Below are 20,948 nucleotides of genomic sequence, written 5' to 3'. Positions count from 1 at the left end.
AGGGCTAACTACGGGGAGTGTAAATTAATTGGATAGCCCAACCAAAGAAGTAGCACAGGCACGGTGGGCTGAATGGCCTCTTTCTGTGCTGCATTATCCTAACGTTCTATGATATGGACTAGTAATCGGTTTTGCTTCTGGTAATATCTGGAGGAATGGATTTAGACCCAGGCTTGACTAAGCCCCTGTACTTTAAATTGTTCCCTAGATTTGATAATCGCTCCTCCGAAGTGCTTTTTGCAATGTTAAAGGCAATATGTATAAATGCAAGCTCAAGTTAATGCTCTCCTGAACCTCGGAGCAGAAAATGGGGATTTTGGTTCAAAGACTCACTGAAAAGAGAACATCTCCCAACAAGTTCCATACTGGACAGCCAACCTGTTGGTTCATCATTAGCCCCTGGACAACGAGGATTTCTCCTGGTTTCTCTCCAGCAGGATAGCAAGAGGAAAACATTTTTAAGGGAGAGGGAATGAAACAGATTGTCAGCAGAGACTCACCACTGTTCCAATGAAAGCTGACTGACCTACAATGTTAACTCTGTTTCTCATCAGCATGTGCTGCGGACTTGTGGAGTATATCCAAATAGTTTTATTTCAGATTTCCAGCAATATTTTGCCATTGCACCACCATGTGAGCGGTTTTCAAACAAATTTGTATTCAGCTAATAGGTGGTGCAGACAAGTGGACTAGTGCAGACTATCCATCTTGTTCTCCATGGTTCTTAATCCTCATTTCTCTGTGACTGAGAGTAGTGACCCACTTAAGTAGGGAATCACTGCCTAGACTGTGATGCAACTGCGTAGCGGTGCCCTCCCATATCCCTCAAAAGTTTATTAAAAGCATTTGGTGAGAAATACCTGGTGTAAAGGAAGCAGGCGAGTTTCTGGGACTTCCCTTTGTGGGACGGGTGATTTCCTGGGTCTCAGACTCTCTAAGGTCCTAGTCTTTCAGCTCTGGTACTTCTTCTTACTCCTGTACTGTTCATTTGTCTTCAACTTCTACTGGTCACTCCCTATGCTCAGTCTTCTGCAGCTCAGATTTAATGACTAGATGAGCGTTCAGCCTCTGCCCTCCCAGTCAACCGGAGGTTCACAAAACTTCGATTCTGGAAATTGGTCTCCCTTGCATGGATGATGAGATATCAACACCTTCTACTCTATAATTAATGTTAATAATAACGCACACGTGACTCGGCTGACTCCTGACACCATACAAATGTTAAATAACACGCTGTTTAACTGCTTAAATATTGTACACTACTGCTGCATTTTTCCTATGAATGCTGCCAAACCTACATTTATGCCCATCCCCAAATGTTGCAGCATGCTAGGTCAGTCAGTGGGTTTTAAGATACAACCACATGCATAACAGTGGAGCAACATGTAGGGTGGAAGGTGGAAAGGGAGGCAAGTTCCTTTCCTTAAGGAGTTAGTTAACTGTTGGGTTTTAAGGACAAAATGGCAGTTTTATTCTTATTTTCTTTCCTGGCATAAGCCCACAAATAACCAGGGTTACGGAATTAAATTTTACTCCTTTTCAATTTATTCATTGCTAATCCTGTGCCAGAACCGCTAGACTACTGATCTTACTGTCGAAACAATAAACAAAAAGTCTTCCTATTTAAATAGCTTATTAAACTTTGCTAAACATATCGGGCATAACACACCACGCTCATCAATGCACATAGCGTATTATATTTTAATAATGATGTGGTACATTGTTATCCATCTCTGCTGTTGCTATTGAAAGTCCAGATTCTTGCTGATTCAGGCTCTCTTACCTATATAGCTATATAAAAGAAGCAAAGCCAATCTATAGCAATTGCAGAGTTGTTTCACTTCAATGAGAATTTCTAAATTCTCAGCACGAAGCTGACTCAATGCAGAGATAAGCATTTGACCATGGTCCTTTCTATAGCAAACCAAATCCCAATATCAGACTCATGGTTTCCTGCTGCATGCAAATTTCCTTTGATTATAATCAAATAAGCCAATATTGAAGACCATAGGAAATAGGAACTGAAGTTGGACATTCGGCCCCTCAAGCCTGCTCCGCCATTCAATAGGATCATGGCTGGTCCGACATTCCTCTTGTCCATTTTCCTGCCCTTTCCCCGTAACCCTTGATTCCTTTACTGATTGAGAATCTATCTATCTCAGCCTTAAATAGATACAAGGACTCTGCCCCTACAGTCTGTGGGAAGGAGTTCCAAAGACTCACAACCCTCTGAAGGAAGACCCCCAAGTATAAACACTGCAGGGTACTGCCAGGCCCCATCAGTTTGCTCCAACTGGGTGGGTTGTTTGCATTCATGAGCAATATACTAACTGGATTCTCCAGCCTCTTTCCTCCCACTACCCAAGATGGAAGTCGCAGATTTATGACTCACCTGGTTTAGGCAACAGATGGAATTTGTGAACACAGTGTTGATCAGTTAAGCTCCTCTCTTCACATAACTGGTGCCCGTTACTCCAGAACTTGTAGCAATCCTCATGCAGCTGCATGGCGTACTTCTGGAAGGCTGGCCCACGGGCATGCTGGCTGTAGACACGCAGGGCCTGTGCCAACTGGTTCTTGTGAACAGTCGTGGTGTAATGGTGAGGCAGATTAGACTGATAGGCACTGTGAGCCAGAGGCAGGGCCTTTTGGCAACGGTTTTCTGAAAACTTATTATCTGCGTCCAAAAATCCTTCCAGCCCTTTCAGTTGACCCTGTATCTTGGAGGAAAGATCCCCGGCTAGAAATCCGAGGTCTTCATCCTTCCCGCTTATCATTACGTCAAAGAGCTTTGAGGCCACGGTCAGCCAATTTTTATAGGCTGGAAGTTCAAAGTGTGACGGCTGTGGATTCCTCCCCACACTATCCTCGAATCCTTTTTTAGTCAGAACCAGCTCCACATGTTGCCAGAGAAACTCTTTCATGGTGCAGTCCACCAGCTGGCCACTGGAACTGTTGACACTGCTTTCCAGTATGAAGGATGGCTGGCGGACGTGTCGCATCATCTGATAGCGCCGTGACCCAGGCAGTGGGAGGGACTCGTGCTCCCTAATGGCACAGGTGTTTTTCAGCTGCCCGATCAGCATACTGATTGGGTCGTCCCCCTGCCCGGCCAACACGTAAACAAACGCCTGGTTGGCAGGGACAGTGAACAAACAGTTAATACTCTGGTTTGTCAACACCCTGCTCTTCCTGAAAATCCTGTAGATTTGATCCTCCAGGGCGTGCTGGAGCCTCCTTTTGGGGGAATGCTTCTTAGGCTTATCCAGGTTTGAGGGGTCGAGACATTTGGGCTCCACCTTCAACGCTCCATTCAGCTGGAAAATAAAGAGGAGTCTCGGGGGGCAGGGTCGACAGTTCAATCTCCACTCCTTCCCTACAGGGCAATCCTTAATCGCGTTCTTCAGGTAGGGCAGGACCTTTTGCCGGAGGGTGTCCAGAGCTCTGAAGAGACGGTCGTAAGTAATGTCGAAGGAGCAGGTGGGGTGGACCAGCAGGAGGATGTGGGAGACCGAGAAGAGGTACAGCAGGTGAATGCAGTGGAGCTTCTCCTCTCCCTTCCAGAACTCGTGGGCCTCGGCATGGGAGACCTCGTCGGCCAGGGACCGGCAGGCGTGCAGGAGCTGCTGGTTGTCGCAGACGGCGGTGAGGAGCAGGTAGAGGACTTTGCTGTCCTGGTTGTAGTAGCACTGCAGCAAGTTGTTGCCCTGCTGGTGGCCGCCGGCCAGGCCCGGGTACAGGGGGAAGACCGGCTTGTCGCACAGGGTGTTGACGATGGCATGTTTCTGGGCGCTCAGCTCCGAGGTCTTGCCGAAGATCCCCACCACGCACATCTCCTCGTCCTTCCAAGCCGCCTCCTCGCCGTCCGAGGCCAGCGCGGCCCTCAGCGCCCTGGCCGCCGCCATCTTGCTCGCCGTCCCGCCTTCAACCTCGTCCGGCGGAGGAGCAGCTGCGCCCACAAGCGTTCCTGGCAGCGAGTCCGGCCGTTCATCTCATCCGGCCGGAAACAAAAAGCGCCACCCAAACCCCCTGCCCTTCACATCTGCATTAGAAACTGCAGGATGGAAGTTAGACCCTCTTCTCCCTTCCCATCTCCTCTCCCTTCCCTGCCCTCTGCAATAACCGTGCTTCCAGATCTCTCAGCACCAAACTACAAAATGCTTTTGCTGACAAACATTTTTAATGCACATTTTAAAAAAAGAGACAAGAGGCAGCCCTGGCAAAGTCAACCATTGGGCGTGAAATTACTCACAATAACTGGTTTCAAACGTCACTATCGCTGATCACAAGTCTTACTCTTAGCATCTCCCCCAATATTAACAGCTCTGTCAATAGACAACTGTCTGAGATTTTAAATTCCCTGCACATTGGAAGAATATTCCCTCAACCAAAAAAAGATCAAATTCCTTGAAAGTCCCATTCATTCCCTTTATTGTGGCTGAGGGTCGTTGGCCACAGACAACGGTCCAAGCAAAAGCCACACTTCACCAGAAAAGGCAAGTGGGTAAATAAGTAAAGATTCCTTCGCCAGCCTTATTTGCTGGGGGATGGGGAAGAAATTACAATTCGAGAGGAAAATAGGGCAGCTAAAATGTCACATCATTGTTGAAGGGATGGTTGGAAAGCTAGCTGATTACCATATTTATAATAGAGCCGTCTATGAACATGAATTATTCATGCACAAAGGCTGTGTTGCAAAGTGCAGCTCCTTTAGAACGAACACGATTAGCATATTGCATAATTTTGTATCAAACATTATTTATTCTAGAAAATCATTAGAAACACAACATAACAAACCTTTACAAATATCCTCCAGAAAACTGATCGGAGATTCTCCAGAGAGGAAGAGGAAAAAGGATGTAAGTGTGGATTTTTTGTTGTTGTTTCCCCTTTCCCTCTCCTGGGTATGGTTCTGAAGCCACTGACCACACTCTGCGATTTCACCTTTGGCCATTTATGTGCGTTTAGACTGGTTGTTTTATTCCCCCCCCCCCCCCCCCCCCCCAAAACTGAATTGATGGATAACCCACGTGTCTGCAAAGTCAACAGATTACAATTTGTCTGCAACAAGATTAACTGCACATTTAACTTAGCATAATTCAAACAAATATCGATTCAATTATTTACAAGCATATTATTTTTGTTGCTATCTACTGACAACATCTTAGAACCATAGAATCTAACATCACAATGAGGCCATTCTGCCTATTTGTTTGTGCCTGCTCCTTGAAGGATCTGCCAGTTAGCCCTACTGTCACCTGCTCTTCCTCCTCCCATTTCACCCACCCAGTCCTGCATTTTCTCCTCAAGTGTATATGCAATTTTCTTTTGAAAGTCACTAATGAATTGACCCTTTCAGGCTTTCTGTGGAAAGACTTCCTGCTTGCAGATGATGGCACTATAATTGACTGCCACATGGACAGATTTGCCATAGGAATAACAAACTTTGGGCTGCCTGGCTTAGACAAGGTAGCTCTAGTTTAAACTGATAGTGATGGAGGATTGCCCCTTTTCCATCTGCCTTTGAGTCACCTTGTTTGGTGTCCTTGGACTTTGCTGCAATTCCCAACATGGTTGACATACTGGTGAGGAAGGTAAGCGCATCCAGGACAGGAATGTGGGGATTGTAGGGATACATCGTCACAACCCATTTCCACTGTGACAGCAAATAAACTGCAGTGTTGCTGTGAGGATTTACAGCTGTGGCACGTTTTCCCTCCTCAAATACCTTGAGAAATTTCATGCATGCTGCAACATTCAAGAATGAACTACATTATAGAAAAATCACAGAATTCCTACAGTGCAATAGGCCATTCAGGCCATAAAGTCTGTGCTGACTCTTTGAAAGAGCACCCTAACTAGGCCCACTCCCAATCTATCTTGCATATCTTTGGACACTAAGGGGCAAATTTAGCATGGCCCATCCACCTAAACTGCACATCTTTGGACTGTGGGAGGAAACTCCACACAGTCACCCAAGGGTGATAGATTTCCTTCCCTAAAAGAACACAATAGTTTCATAGTCACTAATAGTTAATTGAATTTAAATTCCACCAGCTGCCTTGAGATTTGAATGAAAGTCTTTACAACACCATTTTCTCCCAAAGCAACTAAATTGGAGCATTGTTCAATTCAAATGAGCCCAGAACAAATAATGAAGACAATGTAGTGCTATTGAAATTATAGTGCAGAAAAGATCTTTATTCCATCAGGTAAACCTGCAGGAAAGCAGGATGGTCAGCACATTGTGTCATGTTCTCAGGCAATTTGTCCTTAGTCTGGCTTCAGAAAAAAAACATTTAACTGGTGCTTCCTCAGTTGACGATATGTGGTTTCCTTTCAAGAATCCATAAACAGCACGGTAGCATTGTGGATAGCACAATCGCTTCACAGCTCCAGGGTCCCAGGTTCGATTCTGGCTTGGGTCACTGTCTGTGTGGAGTCTGCACAGCCTCCCAGTGTGTGCGTGGGTTTCCTCCGGGTGCTCCAGTTTCCTCCCACAGTCCAAAGATGTGCATGTTAGGTGGATTGGCCATGATAAATTGCCCGTAGCGTTGGGTGGGGTTACCGGGTTATGGTGATAGGGTGCTCTTTCCAGGAGCCGGTGCAGACTCGATGGGCCGAATGGCCTCCTTCTGCACTGTAAATTCTATGATTAATCCCCAAGTGCAGAAGGGGGCCAGTCGGCCCATCGAGTTTGCACCGACTCTCAGAAAGAGCACCCGACCTAGGCTCATTCATAAGAACTAGGAGCAGGATCCTGCTCCACCATTCAATGAGATCATGGCTGATCTTTTGTGGACTCAGCTCCACTTTCCAGCCTGAATATCATAACCCTTAATCCCTTTATTCTTCAAAAAACTATCTTTACCTTAAAAATATTTAGTGAAGGAGCCTCAACTGCTTCACTGGGCAAGGAATTCCATAGGTTCACTACCCTTTGGGTGAAGAAGTTCCTCCTAAACTCAGTCCTAAATCTTCTTCCCCTTAATTTGAGGCTATGCCCCTTAGTTCTGCTTTCACCCGCCAGTGGAAACAACCTGCCCGCATCTATCCTATCTATTCCCTTCATAATTTTATATGTTTCTATAAGATCACCCCTCATCCTTCTAAATTCCAACGAGTACAGTCCCAGTGTACTCAACCTCTCCTCATAATCCAACCCCTTCAGCACTGTGATTAACCTAGTGAATCTCCTCTGCACACCCTCCAGTGCCAGTACGTCCTTTCTCAAGTAAGGAGATCAAAACTGAACACAATACTCCAAGTGTGGCTTCACTAACACCGTATACAATTGCAACATAACCTCCCTAGTCTTAAACTCCAACCCTCTAGCAATGAAGGACAAAATTCCATTCACCTTCTTAATCACCTGTTGCACCTGTAAACCAACTTTCTGTGACTCATGTACAAGCATACCCAGGTCTCTCTGCGCAGCAGCATGCTTTAATATTTTATCATTTAAATAATAATCCCGTTTGCTGTTATTCCTACCAAAATGGATAACCTCAAATTTGTCAACATTGTATTCCATCTGCCAGACCCTAGCCCATTCACTTAACCTATCCAAATCCCTCTGCAGACTTCCAGTATCCTCTGCACTTTTCACTTTACCACTCATCTTAGTGTCATCTGCAAACTTGGACACATTGCCCTTGGTCCCCAACTTCAAATCATCTATGTAAATTGTGAACAATTGTGGGCCCAACACTGATCCCCGAGGGACACCACTAGCTACTGATTGCCAACCAGAGGAACACCCATTATATCCCACTCTTTGCTTTCTATTAATTAACCAATCCTCTATCCATGCTACTACTTTACCCTTAATGCCATGCATCTTTATCTTATGCAGCAACCTTTTGTGTGGCACCTTGTCAAAGGCTTTTTGGAAATCCAGATATACCACATCCATTGGCTCCCCGTTATCTACTGTACTGTAAACCAGCTGGGGCTGGTTTAGCTCACAAGGCTAAATCGCTGGCTTATAAAGCCGACCAAGCAGGCCAGCAGCACGGTTCGATTCCCGTACCAGCCTCCCCGGACAGGCGCTGGAATGTGGCGACTAGGGGCTTTTCACAGTAACTTCATTGAAGCCTACTCGTGACAATAAGCGATTTTCATTTCATTTCATATTGGTAATGTCCTCAAAAAATTCCACTAAATTAGTTAGGCACGACCTGCGCTTTATGAACCCATGCTGCATCTGCCCAATGGGACAATTTGTATCCAGATGCCTCGCTATTTCTTCCTTGATGATAGATTCCAGCCTCTTCCCTACTACCGAAGTTAAGCTCACTGACCTATAATTACCCGCTCTCTGCCAACCTCCTTTTTTAAACAGTGGTGTCACGTTTGCTAATTTCCAATCCACCGGGACCACCCCAGAGTCCAGTGAATTTTGGTAAACTATCACTAGTGCATTTGCAATTTCTCAAGCCATCTCTTTTAGCACTCTGGGATGCATTCCATCAGGGCCGGATTCCATAACCCCACATCATTGGACACCAAGTGTCATCTTTGGACTGTGGGAGGAAATTGGAGCACCCGGCGGAAACCCACGCAGACACAGAAAGAAAGTTCAAATACACAGTGCAAATACACACAGACAGTCACCCAGGCCGGAATTGAAAACTTTAGCTCTACAATTGATCCAGAAATGAATTGCAATACAAGTGTTTATTGACTGTTTATTAAATAAAAACATACAAAGCACATGTAATGCACTGAAATGGTGCAGCCAAGACTCAAAATGCACCATCACAAAAAGGGAGTCAATACAAAAAGTATTTAAAAAAAATAAAAACTGATTTAAAAAAAAAAAACATCATGACCTACAGGACCAGTACAACCATCAAAACTAGTTGTTTTCCGTGGTTAATTTTACAATAACTTTATTGATGCCCAAAAGCCCTGTGTCTATATGCTACTATATAGACAAATGTGCACATTTTAGTCAAAGATCTTTGCAAAATAATTTTTTGTAGTAGTCTTACTCAAGTACCTTTATTCAAAATGTCTCATTCTATAATAAAAGTACAACATTTTGGCTTGACCCTGTCTCTTGCTCTTCTTCCTATGATGTGGCATCCACAGGGCAATTTCTAGGTGAGTCAGTAGTCACACCATCTTTGAGTTCAGTTAATTGAGTCCCAAGATGCACCTACCTTTTGATCTCAGAGCAGAGTGTTGAATCCAGTGTCCTCACACTCAAAGCGAGATTCAAGAGAACAAAAAGATTTTCCCCATTGTAAAGTGTGTTTTGAGCAAACTACATACCGAAGTTCCCTCAAAGTTAAAATTTAGTGGCATTTAGTAGGTCGAATTGATCAAGTACCCCAGACTTCTAACCCAGTAAAATTCTATTTAGAACCTCCATTTTGAGACTTGAGTAATGAAAACCTCAGGAATTCTTCCAAAACATATCCTTTCTTTATGTCCACACAGTTAAGGATCTCAAAATCACAATGGCAGTGAAAGTAAATCTTTTGTTCGCTTTGAAGACATTTGACTCGGTAGCTAGGCAAGCAATATAAACAAATGAAAACACCAGTATTCAGTAGAAAAAGAGCATTTTAGACACAATTTCATTATTAATGTGGGAACATGAAAATACTTCAGAGGTTTTCCTATAATTTGACAGCTTTCAGTTTTACAGGCAGCTGTCAAAATATGTTCCTGTAAAATGTAAAACAATATTGAAGGCAATCGATAACTGGAAACAATATATTGGTCTTAAAGTTTCCCCAGCTTTCACAAGTCTTCTGATTCAGCCTCTAAAGTATGTGCCTTGTTAAAAAGGGAAACAAAACTTGCTGCAGAGCACTCATCTGGAGATTGGTTTACATGTAATGCTTAAATTTTTAGGATGACTGGATTATGGCAAGCACTACCCATTAACCTGATGTTCACAGATCAAGGGCTTGTTCAGAGTCCCAATTTGCATCCATTTACTGTGCTATAAAAGAACAATGTCCACCCAGACAGCCAAGTCATTAATTTCCCAGCACTGGCAGAAGTAGTCATAATATATACATTTAAGAAATAATTTAACTCTATCCTGACCACTATCTTAGAATAGAGTGACGATTTACCCCAACCCATTAAAAAACACAGAACGATGAAAGTGAGCACATTGAAGCTTTGTACACAGCATTCACTTTTTCTTTTAAAAAAGGCATTCACAGCTGCCTACAGCAGCTCAGAACTCCTTCACACTTGCAGCAGAAAAAGCTGCACCAGAGAAATGAGCATTTCAGTCCCCAAATTGAGGTTAAGAAAACTATACAAGTACTTTTTGAAATGGAAGTGATAAGTCAGGTCTGGGCTGTATAGTGAGCAGGAAGACAGAGTAAGAGACAGAGTGATACAGAGATAGATAGATATATAAATAGAAAAAGGAGGAGTGCCCTACACTCTCATATTAGTTTCCAATGTTAAATATTTGGGGTATACCTTTGCTTTTCATTGATTGAAGGAGTAAAGCTGAATATCCAGTTCTTCCAATTGCATCATGTAAATAGCCTGGCAAATGTAAACATGCCTTGTGAACATTTAGCAACTTTGTAAAAAGATGAAATGCAGAGAGGCAAATGGTAGCAACATATTGAAGATGCCACAGGTGTGTTTTTTTTATATTCCAGTAAATGTAAAATGCTTTCTCTAAATGTGTTGTAATTAGTCCAGAACTAGTAAAAAAAATTGTAATCCAGATTTCAACCCCACCATACAAGTAGTAAAACAGTTTATGAAGATTTTTGCAACACATATTATAAAGTGCCACTGATAAGAGGATTTGTAGTTTATAGTCAATTGGTTTATTGAGAATCTGTACTGCCACATCCCAGTCAGGTGTGTATTGGATCAAAGACCAAGGGCCATTATTTTATCAGCTCCACTAAATTGCACAAATCAAGCTAAAGGGAAACAGGCTGCAGATAAAAACAGTTATTTCCAGAATGGTACTTTATACCCCCCACTCCAAAATAGTCATGGGAAGTATCTGGAGGCTAATATTTACAAATTGTAAGGGACTTGTTAATTAAAACAGGAAAAACACATGGCTTTAGAGAATGGGTACAGTTAGGTGAGCTATATTTGCATTCTTAAACTGCAATTTTAAAAATATGTTAAAACAGCCTTGTCACAAGTCAGGCAATTAATTAATTGCCACAGTATAAATGTGGATTCAATGCTGGAAGAGCTATTTATCAAAAAGAAACAATGAAAGCACTTGACTATTTGCCTAGTGCATTGTTTATCCTCTTTCCCAGTCTTGAGCTTGCAGAGTCACACTCTGATGGAGTGCACACAATGCAATTAGGTTAACCGTAGGAGTCCAACAGTATCCCATATCACAGCTATGTTGGCCAAACATGAAGTGACGTAATAGGATGGAAAGCACAACATATTCACCGTCAGGCTGGGCCCATTCATCCACGGATACACACACACACCAAAACATTAACATTCTTTGCAATTTTAAAACTACAAACACTTTGCTCAAAGAAAATTAGCTTGCAATTTGATCATCAAAGCTGGTGTTTGGAGAGAGGCAGCAAGGAGGACTTTTGGGATGAGCCATCTGAAATAGAGTAGAAACTTCATCAACTCGATATTTCAAAGAATTGGTTATACACAGATATTACTTTCTACCTTTTAGTCTGGGTCAGAGGTTCCCCAACATTTTTTGCTGCATAGATGTGAGTGGGAATCCTCAAATGCTGACATTTTAAATTATTTTGAAGACTGTGGGCTTTACTGGCTAGGCCAGCATTTATCGCTCTTCCCCAATTTCCCACCAGAAGGTGGTATTAAGCTGGCTTCTTGAACCGCTGCATTCCATGTGGTATAGGTACACCCACAATGCTGTTAAAGAGGGAGCTGTTTGGTTGTTTCTCAATTTATGATGCCAGGCAAGTAGCAACAAAGAATCCAAGCTGAACAAAATTAACTTTCCAGAAAAGGGCAGAAGACTGGACTAGCAATGAAGTATGTTTGAGACAGAGACAAATTTTTTTTATATAAATTTAGACTACCCAATTCATTTTTTCCAATTAAGGGACAATTTAGTGTGGCCAATCCACCTATCCTGTACATCTTTGGTTGTAGGGGTGAAACCCATGCAAACACAGGGAGTGTGTGCAAACTCCACACGGACAGTGACCCAGAGCCGGAATCGAACCTGGGACCTCGGTGCCGTGAAACTGCAGTGCTAACCACTGCGCCACCGTGCTGCCCAAGACAGATATAAATTTTTGAAAGAAAGTGGATTTATCTACTCCCTGTAAGCATCAGGGACACACGAGGCTTTATGTGGATTTCACTGCAGGGACAAAACAAAAAGGACAATCCATAGTGCCGTAGAGCTTGGGAAAATAACTTAACAGACCTTTAGGCAGAGTCATGAGAAGGATTGAAATGGGACAACAATTTGCTTCTATTTATTTCTCCACATCAGTATGGACTGCAAGGGGTCATGAACACTTCCAAAATAAATTGGAGCTGCACATAGGTACAATGGGAAATAGCTTTTCTTTCTATAAATGTAGACTATTGTTTTTTTGTAAGCTAGCACTGTTTGCTGGGTATGTAGGAATTTGAATAAAGTGGAATCAGGAATCAGCCTGATGGACTGGCAGGCAGTGCTACAGCGCCACCAATGGACAAAATACATCTTGCACCCATTATTCTTTGGCTACATACAATGATTTCTCTCTGTGCAAGCCTATCCTCCCAACCCCAGCATTCAAATAACTCCTAGTTTGGAAAGGTTTGGTTGAGCTAGATGGGACATTGAAAGCTGAGCCACACAGACGAAACATGTGTGGTTTAAGCCAAGGTTTGAGTCTGTTTCCAACCATTATTTATTTTCTTAAATTATATATCTTCTGTGGCAGAGCATTTACGCTCGACAAACTAAAGAGCCTGGTCATTAACCAGCAACACCTGTTTAAGAGTGGACTAGTGGTGGTCTTTTATTTAGCTCATCTCAGATACCCAAACAAAAGACCAGTCTATTGGAGTTACCCCCTAGCCTTGTACATGTTGCTTCACAGCACTAGGGTCCCAGGTTCGATTCCCAGCTTGGATCACTGCATGTATGGAGTCTGCACGTTTTCCCTGTGTCTGCATGGGTTTCCTCCGGGTGCTCCGGTTCCTCCCACAAGTCCCGAAAGATGTGTTGTTAGGTAATTTGGGGCTTTACACAGTAACTTCATTGCAGTGTTAATGTAATCCTCCTTGTGACAAAAGATTATTATAATAAAGTGTTGCTACTTGGGAGGGGACGAGTAGTGAGCAATCATGGAAAGGTAACCCAAGGATTCAATCCCTCCAGGAGCAAAGTTGAAAGGAAAAGCAAATACTTTTTTGTATTCTGGGGATAAATAACATTTCGAAAAGGTTAAAAAAGGTGTTGCAAAGTAACTTATCCAAGGGGCTAGAGGAGGATCATTACAAACCAGTTGATTGCCTCCATCTAATGTACCTCAAATTTCCGTTTTAGCGCTTGTGTCATAACTGGCGTCAGTCCTGTCCCAGTGTCTCTGTTCTCCTTATAGAGAGGTGTTCCACCAGGGCTCCTGCATCCAAATATTTCAGAGGGTAAGCAAATGTAGTTTTCAATACCCTCTCAAAATACAAATTTCATCCTTCAACATACAGCTACTTCAGGTATCAAGGTTCAGATCAATCCCAGGCTTGGAACAACAGTTTTAATAAATGATTGATCCTGTGTAACAATATAGATGCACAGCATTAACCGTTGCTTCTGGTTCAGCCACTAGAAAATGCTAAGTGAGGGTTTCTTAACTTCTTCAACCTGGGTCATTTAAACTTGATCCTTCCAAGACAAATTGGATTGCCACCTTGCTGCTGATTGGGAAGGGGGTGGGGGGTATATTCCTAGACAATTGGGCTCGCTGATTTAAGCAAGAATATGACAGAGCTTATTCGGTGAAGATGGGGAGTGGTGAGAATCAAGCAAGTTTCCCCTCAATAACTACCAGTGACACCCGACTGGAAAGTACTCATGTAGCATTTCGGGTTTAAGTTTAAGACTTGACAGTGATGTTCAACCACAGTCCAGCAGCTTGCCAACATGCACCACCTCAGATCACTTGGAAGTAATGTGGGCATAATTACAGGATGGCAACCAGTTGAATTGGAAATGTACCCCATGGAAGAGTAAACAATCTTCAAGGATGAGAAAAGGAAATTATGGTAATTTTCCAAGGTGTGAGTCAGCTGCTAATACAGATCGGGCATTCTGCCACCAGATCATTGTAACACTTTTGCTGAGTCCATAAGGTGCAAATAGAACAGAAGCCACTTCATTACTTTTCCAATGAAGTTGGATCTGACAGATTGACATGGATGTGGCTCAGTAAGAGCTTGTTTTAAATTATTAGTATTGAAGTACAAAATGACCTCTATTAGCCAATATTACCTTTCTATAGCTACTTTCTTTAGACGCTGCCGAAGGTCCAGTACAGGTTTATTTAGAGTGGTTCTTAAAAAGAAAACAAATACTGAAGTTAGTTCGTCACCACCTTCCAGTTTGGTACTTTAAGCTCTGTACATTATGCAGAGACCATAATTAGACAGCAAGCATTTTCATAAATACAAAAAGGGTACTCTACATTCTGTTGCCAAGATTTGAAACCAATAATGTCTTTCATCTTTGTCAATCGGATTCCTAATTAGCAACAAACTTGGAAAAGTTCAAATCTTCGAAAGTAAGTTCACGTATTCGGTTGGCTGGATCTATTTTTGGGGAAATTACTCAGAAGGTTAAAGAGGAGAGGCTGAGGCACTTAGTTCATTGAAGTTAGTGGATTTACAGCACGTAAAAAGGGGCAGCACGGTGGCTAGCACAGTTGCTTCACAGCTCCAGGGTCCCAGGTTCAATTCCCGGCTTGGGTCACTGTCTGTGCGGAGTCTGCATGTTGTCCCCCGTGTCTGCGTGGGTTTCTCTGGTGCTCTGGTTTCCTCCCACAGTCCAAAGCTGTGCAAGTTAGGTGGGTTGGCCATGCTTAATTGCCCTTAAGGTTAGGCGGAGTTACTGGGTTACAGGGATAGGATGGAGATGTGAGCTTAAATGGGGTGCTCTTTCCAAGGGCCGGTGTAGACTCGATGGGCCGAATGGCCTCCTTCTGCACTGTAAATTCTATGTTCTACTGCAGCAGGAACCAGACCAAAACAGATAGCTTGTTCTGAAACACAAACAGAATATATAACAGAATGTTATCATAGAATCCCTACTGTGCAGAAGGAGGCCATTCGGCCCATCAAGTCTGCACTGACCCTCTGAAAGAAAGAGTACCCATACCTAGGCCCACTTCCTTGCTCTATCCCCACCTAATCGGCATATCTTTGGACTGTGGGAGCAAGGAAACCCCGCAGACACTGGGAGAATGTGGAAATTCCTCACAGACAGTTATTACATTAAGAACAATGTGTTAATGAGGAAATGAAGACTGCCTCATGTGCACCAAGTAGGGATACTATTTGCGTACCAAAATTAAATCTGAGTGGCTAATCAAATTCCTATGACTGGATATTGGGAATTAGGAAAACACAAACTAAGATACAAAAGCACTTCTATTGGCCTGGACTACATAAAGACGTGGTCAATAACTTTTGTGAAACCTTATCAAATGTCTATTGAAATTTATGATGTGGAGATGCCGGCGTTGGACTGGGGTGAGCACAGTAAGAAGTTTTACAACACCAGGTTAAAGTCCAACATGTTTGTTCCAAACACTAGCTTTCGGAGCAGTGCACCTGAGGAAGGAGCAGTGCTCCGAAAGCTAATGTTTGAAACAAACATGTTGGACTTTAACCTGGTGTTGTAAGACTTCTTACTGTATTGAAATTTAAGTACAGTATACTCACAGATTCCCCTTTATTTACAGCATGTGGGACTCCTTCAAAGAACTTCAACAAACAACATGATTTCCCTCTCACAAAACCATGTTGACTCTGCCTGATTGAATTGATTTTGTTTACATCTTTAATAATGGCTTTTAACATTTCCCTTGACATGTGCTAGGCTAACTGGCCTGTAAGTTTCCCGTTTTCCGTCTCCGTCTCCATTTTGAATAAAGAGTTAAATTTGCTACCTTCCAATCGAATAGAACCTTCCCTAAATCTAGGGAATTTTGGAATATTCAAACCAATGCATCAACCATCTCATTAGCCACTTATTTCAAGACCTTAAGGTGATGTCCATCTGGACCAGGGGATTAGTCAGCCTGCAGACCCAACACTTACCCAATACCACTTTTCCCTGCCGATTGTAATTTTCTAGTTCCTCCCTCCCTTCTATTTCCTGATTTACAGCTATTTCTGGGATGTTACTGGTGTCCTCTAGTGAAGACTGTTGAAAAATAACATTCATTCATCCTCTAAAGCCCTACTTCCCATAATCAATTTCCAAGACACACTTTCTGTAGGACCAACACTCACCTTGTTAACACTTCTTATTTAAATATTTATAGAAACTCTTGCTCTCTCTATTTATATTACTAGCTTTTTATTTAAGTTTAATATGTTCTTTATAACTTTTAAAACAAATGACAAGCCCTCCCTTTGGAATTTTTCTTGTGTCTATTCGGAAATATCTCTAAATGTCTGTGACTGAACCTTTGTTCATCTATCCCTTAAGTACACCTGCCAGTTTACTGTAGTTAGCTCTGTTTTCATGCCCCCATTTAAGTTGAATATACTAGTCTTGGACACACTTTTCTCCCTCAAACGGAATGTAAAATGCAATCATACTATGATGGCTGTTACCTAGTGGAGCTGCTACCTAGAGCTGCCTTTATACGAGGTTATCAATCAATCCAGTCTTATTGCACAAATGTGTAGCCTGCCTTCTGGTTGACTCCAGAATGTGCTGTTCTAAGAAACTATCCCAAAAACATTGAACAAATTCATCTATGCTACCTTTCCAAGTGATTTTTCCAATCTATATTTAGATTAAATCCCCCATGATTATCATTGTACCTTACTGACAAGCTCCCTTTTATACTCCGTCCTACCGTACAGTTACAATTAGGGAGCCTGTACATCACTCCACAAGTGACTTCTTGCCTTTATCATCTCAAACAGCCTCTCGGTCATCCTTTGCTATTGTGCAAATACCATCATGAATTAATAGAGCCAGGGCAGCACGGTGGCGCAGTGGGTTAGCACTGCTGCCTCATGGCGCTGAGGTCCCAGGTTCTATCCCGGCTCTGGGTCACTGTCAGTGTGGAGTTTGCACATTCTCCCCGTGTTTGCGTGGGTTTCACACCCACAACCCGAAACGTGTGCAGGTTAGGTGGATTGGCCATACTAAATTTCCCCTTAATTGGAAAAAAAGAATTGATTCAGTTTTAATAAAGGCAAAACCCATATAGATCAAATCCACTAAAATTGGCTCCAGTGTAGAAAGAAATCATAGCGCCCAGTCACAGGAATTGGAGTTCACCCATTGTAATGGTGCCAAAACCGATCACAAAGGCTATGTATTGATAATCACAAAGTGAACACAGTAACAAAGGTGGCTTTCTGTCCTATTCCACAATTGGAAAATTAGAACGGGAAAGCGGGACAGTCAACATTTATCACAAAAATGCAGCGAGGATATTGGCAAGAACCCTTCTTGGAAAGGAAAAAAGAAATATCAGCTTTTGTGATGCTGAGTGGACTATATCAATGCAAAATTGGGATGAAAAGTGCACCAGCAACATTTCAGAGACTAACAAACAAAAAGGTGATTGAGGGATTGAGCGATTGTGCGGTTTATATTGATAACTTAGTGGTATTCAGTCAAACATGGGAGGAACATTTACAACATCTAAAAAGGGTGATCAACTGCAGGAAGCCAATTTGGTTGTAAACTTGGCTAAGAGCGAATTTGTGAAAGCGCAAGTTACATATTTAAGCCACATTGTGGTCATGGTCAAGTGGCCTGACGAGATGCAAAACCTATTTTTAGAACTCCCAGTGTCTACAAAACGCTATGTACAATTAAAATCAAAATCTGCAATATATTTATTTCATTGTTTAGAGTTCCCATGATCATAATTAAGAACCTCACACGCTTACATCATTTTTGCTGATCTTGGTAGTCGGTTAGCTTTTGCCCGCAAATTAAAGCCTTGTAGATCAGAGATTGTGACTAAAGGAGATCTTTCTTTTTTTGGTGTATTTATCTGCGAACAAAATATGAATCACAGTACTTGATCAATAATAGTTAAGAATGACACTAATGTTAACACAGCTGACTTTCCAGGTACATGGTTGATAATATCTGCAGCCTACAGGCTATGACACATTTTCATTAATTTTTTTCATGGGTTGTGGGTTTCGATGGCAAGACCAGTATTTATTGCCCATTCCCTAATTTCCCTCAAGAAGGTGGTGGTGAGCCATTTTCTTGAATCACTGCAACCCACAGTGCTGTTAGAAAGGGAGTTCCAGGATTTTGACCCTACAGTGAAGGAACGGCGAACTTGTCCCAAGTAAGGATGGTGAGTGCAACGCAGGTTTGGAAGATGCTGTTGAAGGAGCTTTGGTGAATTGCTGCCATGTACATCAGTGGTGGAGGAAATGAATGTTGAAAGTAATAGATGGGACAAAAAACAATGGGCTGCTTTGTCCTGGATGGTATCGAGCTGGAGTGTTGTTGGGGGTGCACTCATCCAGCCAAGTGGAGAGTATTCCCTCACACTCCTGACTGGTGGATATGCTTTGGGGAATCAGGAGGAGAATTACTCGCTACCCGCTCTTTAATCCACAGAATTTGAATGGCTGGCCAATTCTATTTCTGGTCAATGATAACCTTCAGGGTGTTGATTGTGTAACAGTTTAAAACAACGCAATTCTGAAGTGAAGATTTGTCAAATTAAATAACATTCTTCTCATTACATGGTTAACAAAAAGAGATAAAAGTCATTATCTGTTCATATTTGTGGTTTAAAACTATTAGTTAGCACTTGGAATCAATATTGCGTGTGTGTATTTGTTTGATATCAGCAATGCAACAATGAGACTAATCACTCATGTCAGCTTTCCTGTTCCTTTAGATTTGAGAATTCTGGAAGTATTTACTTGGAATAAAGGCGTGCGCAGTGCTCACCTCTGGTTCTTCTAATTTGTTCTGGGTCTTCCTCAGTTTCACCTCAAGTAAATCTTTTACAGTCACAGGTAATGGTCCATCTATCCTCTCAGGAACAGTCTATGAATGTCACAAAATGTTACAAAGCACAGTCTGTACCAATAAAACAAATAGCCTCATATTAGTAACACTAACCTTTTTTAATTCAAATCTGTCTGCAGTCTTCTTGAGCTTTACTTTAAGTAAATCTTTCATAGTTATGGACGGTAGTCTGCCAATTTTGTCAGAGAGAGTCTGTGGATGAAATAAAAGCCAGCAATAAAGGGTCTGTAATTCATATTATTTTTTTTGGAAATTATTATTAAAATTATGCCGGCGATTAATGCCGTCATGGATAAAGCTTCCAGAAATTAGAAAATTACATTTATTGTCTAGACAGCGAGTAGTGGACAAGATTGAATGGCCTACTCCAGCTCCCATGTCTTATGCTGGAGTAAACTTTAGCATTGGGTAAAGTGAATTACAATGACAATCAGAAGTATGTAAATTGTGTCCGAGGTCGAACCATTTTCAGCTGCTTCATCTTCCTTCCTTCCGTCCATCATAAAAGTCAGAAGTGGGGGGGGGCAAGACAAGTGGCAAGTAACATACTTACCACACAAGTGCCAGGCAAGTCCATCTCCAACAAGAGAGAATCTAACCATCGCCCCATGACATTCAAGGGCATTACCATGACTGAATCCCCATGACCAACGTCCTAGGGGTTACAATTGATCAGAAACGGAACTGGATCAGCCATATAAATAATGTGGCTGTAGAGGCAGCATAGTGGCACAGTGGTTAGCACTGCTGTCTCACGGTGCCAACATCTCAGGTTGGATTCTGGCTCTGGGTCACTTTCCGTGTGGAGTTTGCACATTCTCCAAGTGTTTGCGTGGGTTTTGCCCCCACAACACAAAGATGTGCAGGCTAGGTGGATTGGCGATGCTAAATTGCTCGTAATTGGAAAAAAATATATAATAAAATAAATAAATACAGTGGCTGCAAGAGCAGGTCAGAGCCTAGGAATCTTGCACCATAACTCAGTTCCTGACTCCCCAAAGCCTGTCCACCATCTACGAGGCATAAGTCAGGAGTGTGATGGAATATTCCCCACTTGACTGTTTGAGTGCAGCTCCAACAACACTGAAAAAGCTCAATACCATCCGGGACAAAGCAGCCTGCTGGATTCTCACCCCATTCACTATTAGTCTATCCCTCAATTACCGAAGCACAGTGATAGCAATGTGCATCAGCTACAAGCTGCACTGCAAAAACTCACCAAGCCTTGCAAACCTATGACCACTACCACACCAAGGACAAAGGTAGCAGATGCATGGGGAGCAGCACCACCTGAAGTTCCCCTCCCAAGACACCCCCCCCACATCCTGACATGGAAATACACCACAGGGGCTCCAGTGGTTCAAGGCAGCCCACCACCACTGTCTCAAGGGGAATGGGGAATGAGAAATAAATGCTGGACTAGCCAGCAAAATCCACATTCCATGAATAAATGGTGTATAAGAAAACTGGCCCTAATTTTACAGAATGAAGCAAGTGAAGGCGGAAATCGAACTTTTCCTTTGAAAACTGAGCTACAAGCAGTTTGAGAGGGCACATCCTGAGTGAGTCACAGCCAGAGTGTGTGGGTATTGGGAATTTTTAGCAGAGGGAAAAGTGGTGCCTTGTGCTTTTATCCTTTGCTTTCTAACTTTTTAAATCTTCAGAATGGTCTTGCCCTGCTGCAACATATAGAGGCTACAAGAGAGAGAGCTGATCCGCAAGTCGTAGGCAAGGTTGG

The 20,948-nt window shown here is 42.6% G+C and overlaps 2 protein-coding genes and 1 long non-coding RNA gene across 7 annotated transcripts in view; 1 reads left to right on the top strand and 2 right to left on the bottom strand.

Annotated features, from left to right (window-relative positions):
• The window catches only part of smg8 (SMG8 nonsense mediated mRNA decay factor), a 17,912-nt gene extending 13,842 nt beyond the window's left edge, over window positions 1-4,070 (bottom strand). Inside the window, exon 1 of the mRNA XM_038814620.1 lies at window positions 2,393-4,070. Coding sequence (XP_038670548.1) covers window positions 2,393-3,905 — 1,513 coding nt within the window. The 5' untranslated portion in view covers window positions 3,906-4,070. The remainder of the gene's footprint in view (window positions 1-2,392) is intronic.
• LOC119975100 lies at window positions 4,070-20,948 on the top strand. The gene is made up of 3 exons (XR_005462653.1): window positions 4,070-4,859; window positions 19,077-19,197; window positions 20,875-20,948. It is a non-coding gene; the product is annotated as an uncharacterized LOC119975100 (long non-coding RNA).
• prr11 (proline rich 11) overlaps window positions 8,676-20,948 on the bottom strand; it is a 42,628-nt gene continuing 30,355 nt past the window's right edge. For 4 of the 5 annotated variants that reach the window (XM_038814622.1, XM_038814623.1, XM_038814621.1 and 1 more), the window contains 6 exons: window positions 19,304-19,402; window positions 19,130-19,228; window positions 18,097-18,203; window positions 14,450-14,512; window positions 13,490-13,583; window positions 8,676-11,584 (listed from right to left, as the gene is read on the bottom strand). In XM_038814622.1, coding sequence (XP_038670550.1) covers window positions 11,513-11,584; window positions 13,490-13,583; window positions 14,450-14,512; window positions 18,097-18,203; window positions 19,130-19,228; window positions 19,304-19,402 — 534 coding nt within the window. In that variant the 3' untranslated portion in view covers window positions 8,676-11,512. The remainder of the gene's footprint in view (window positions 11,585-13,489; window positions 13,584-14,449; window positions 14,513-18,096; window positions 18,204-19,129; window positions 19,229-19,303; window positions 19,403-20,948) is intronic. The other variant, XM_038814625.1, reaches the window with a different exon arrangement.

This window comes from Scyliorhinus canicula, chromosome 12 (genome assembly GCF_902713615.1).
Source record: "Scyliorhinus canicula chromosome 12, sScyCan1.1, whole genome shotgun sequence".
NCBI classification, from domain to species: Eukaryota; Metazoa; Chordata; class Chondrichthyes; order Carcharhiniformes; family Scyliorhinidae; genus Scyliorhinus; species Scyliorhinus canicula.
The sequence above is the reverse complement of the archived record's forward strand: the minus strand, read 5'-3'. Positions and strand labels throughout refer to the sequence as shown.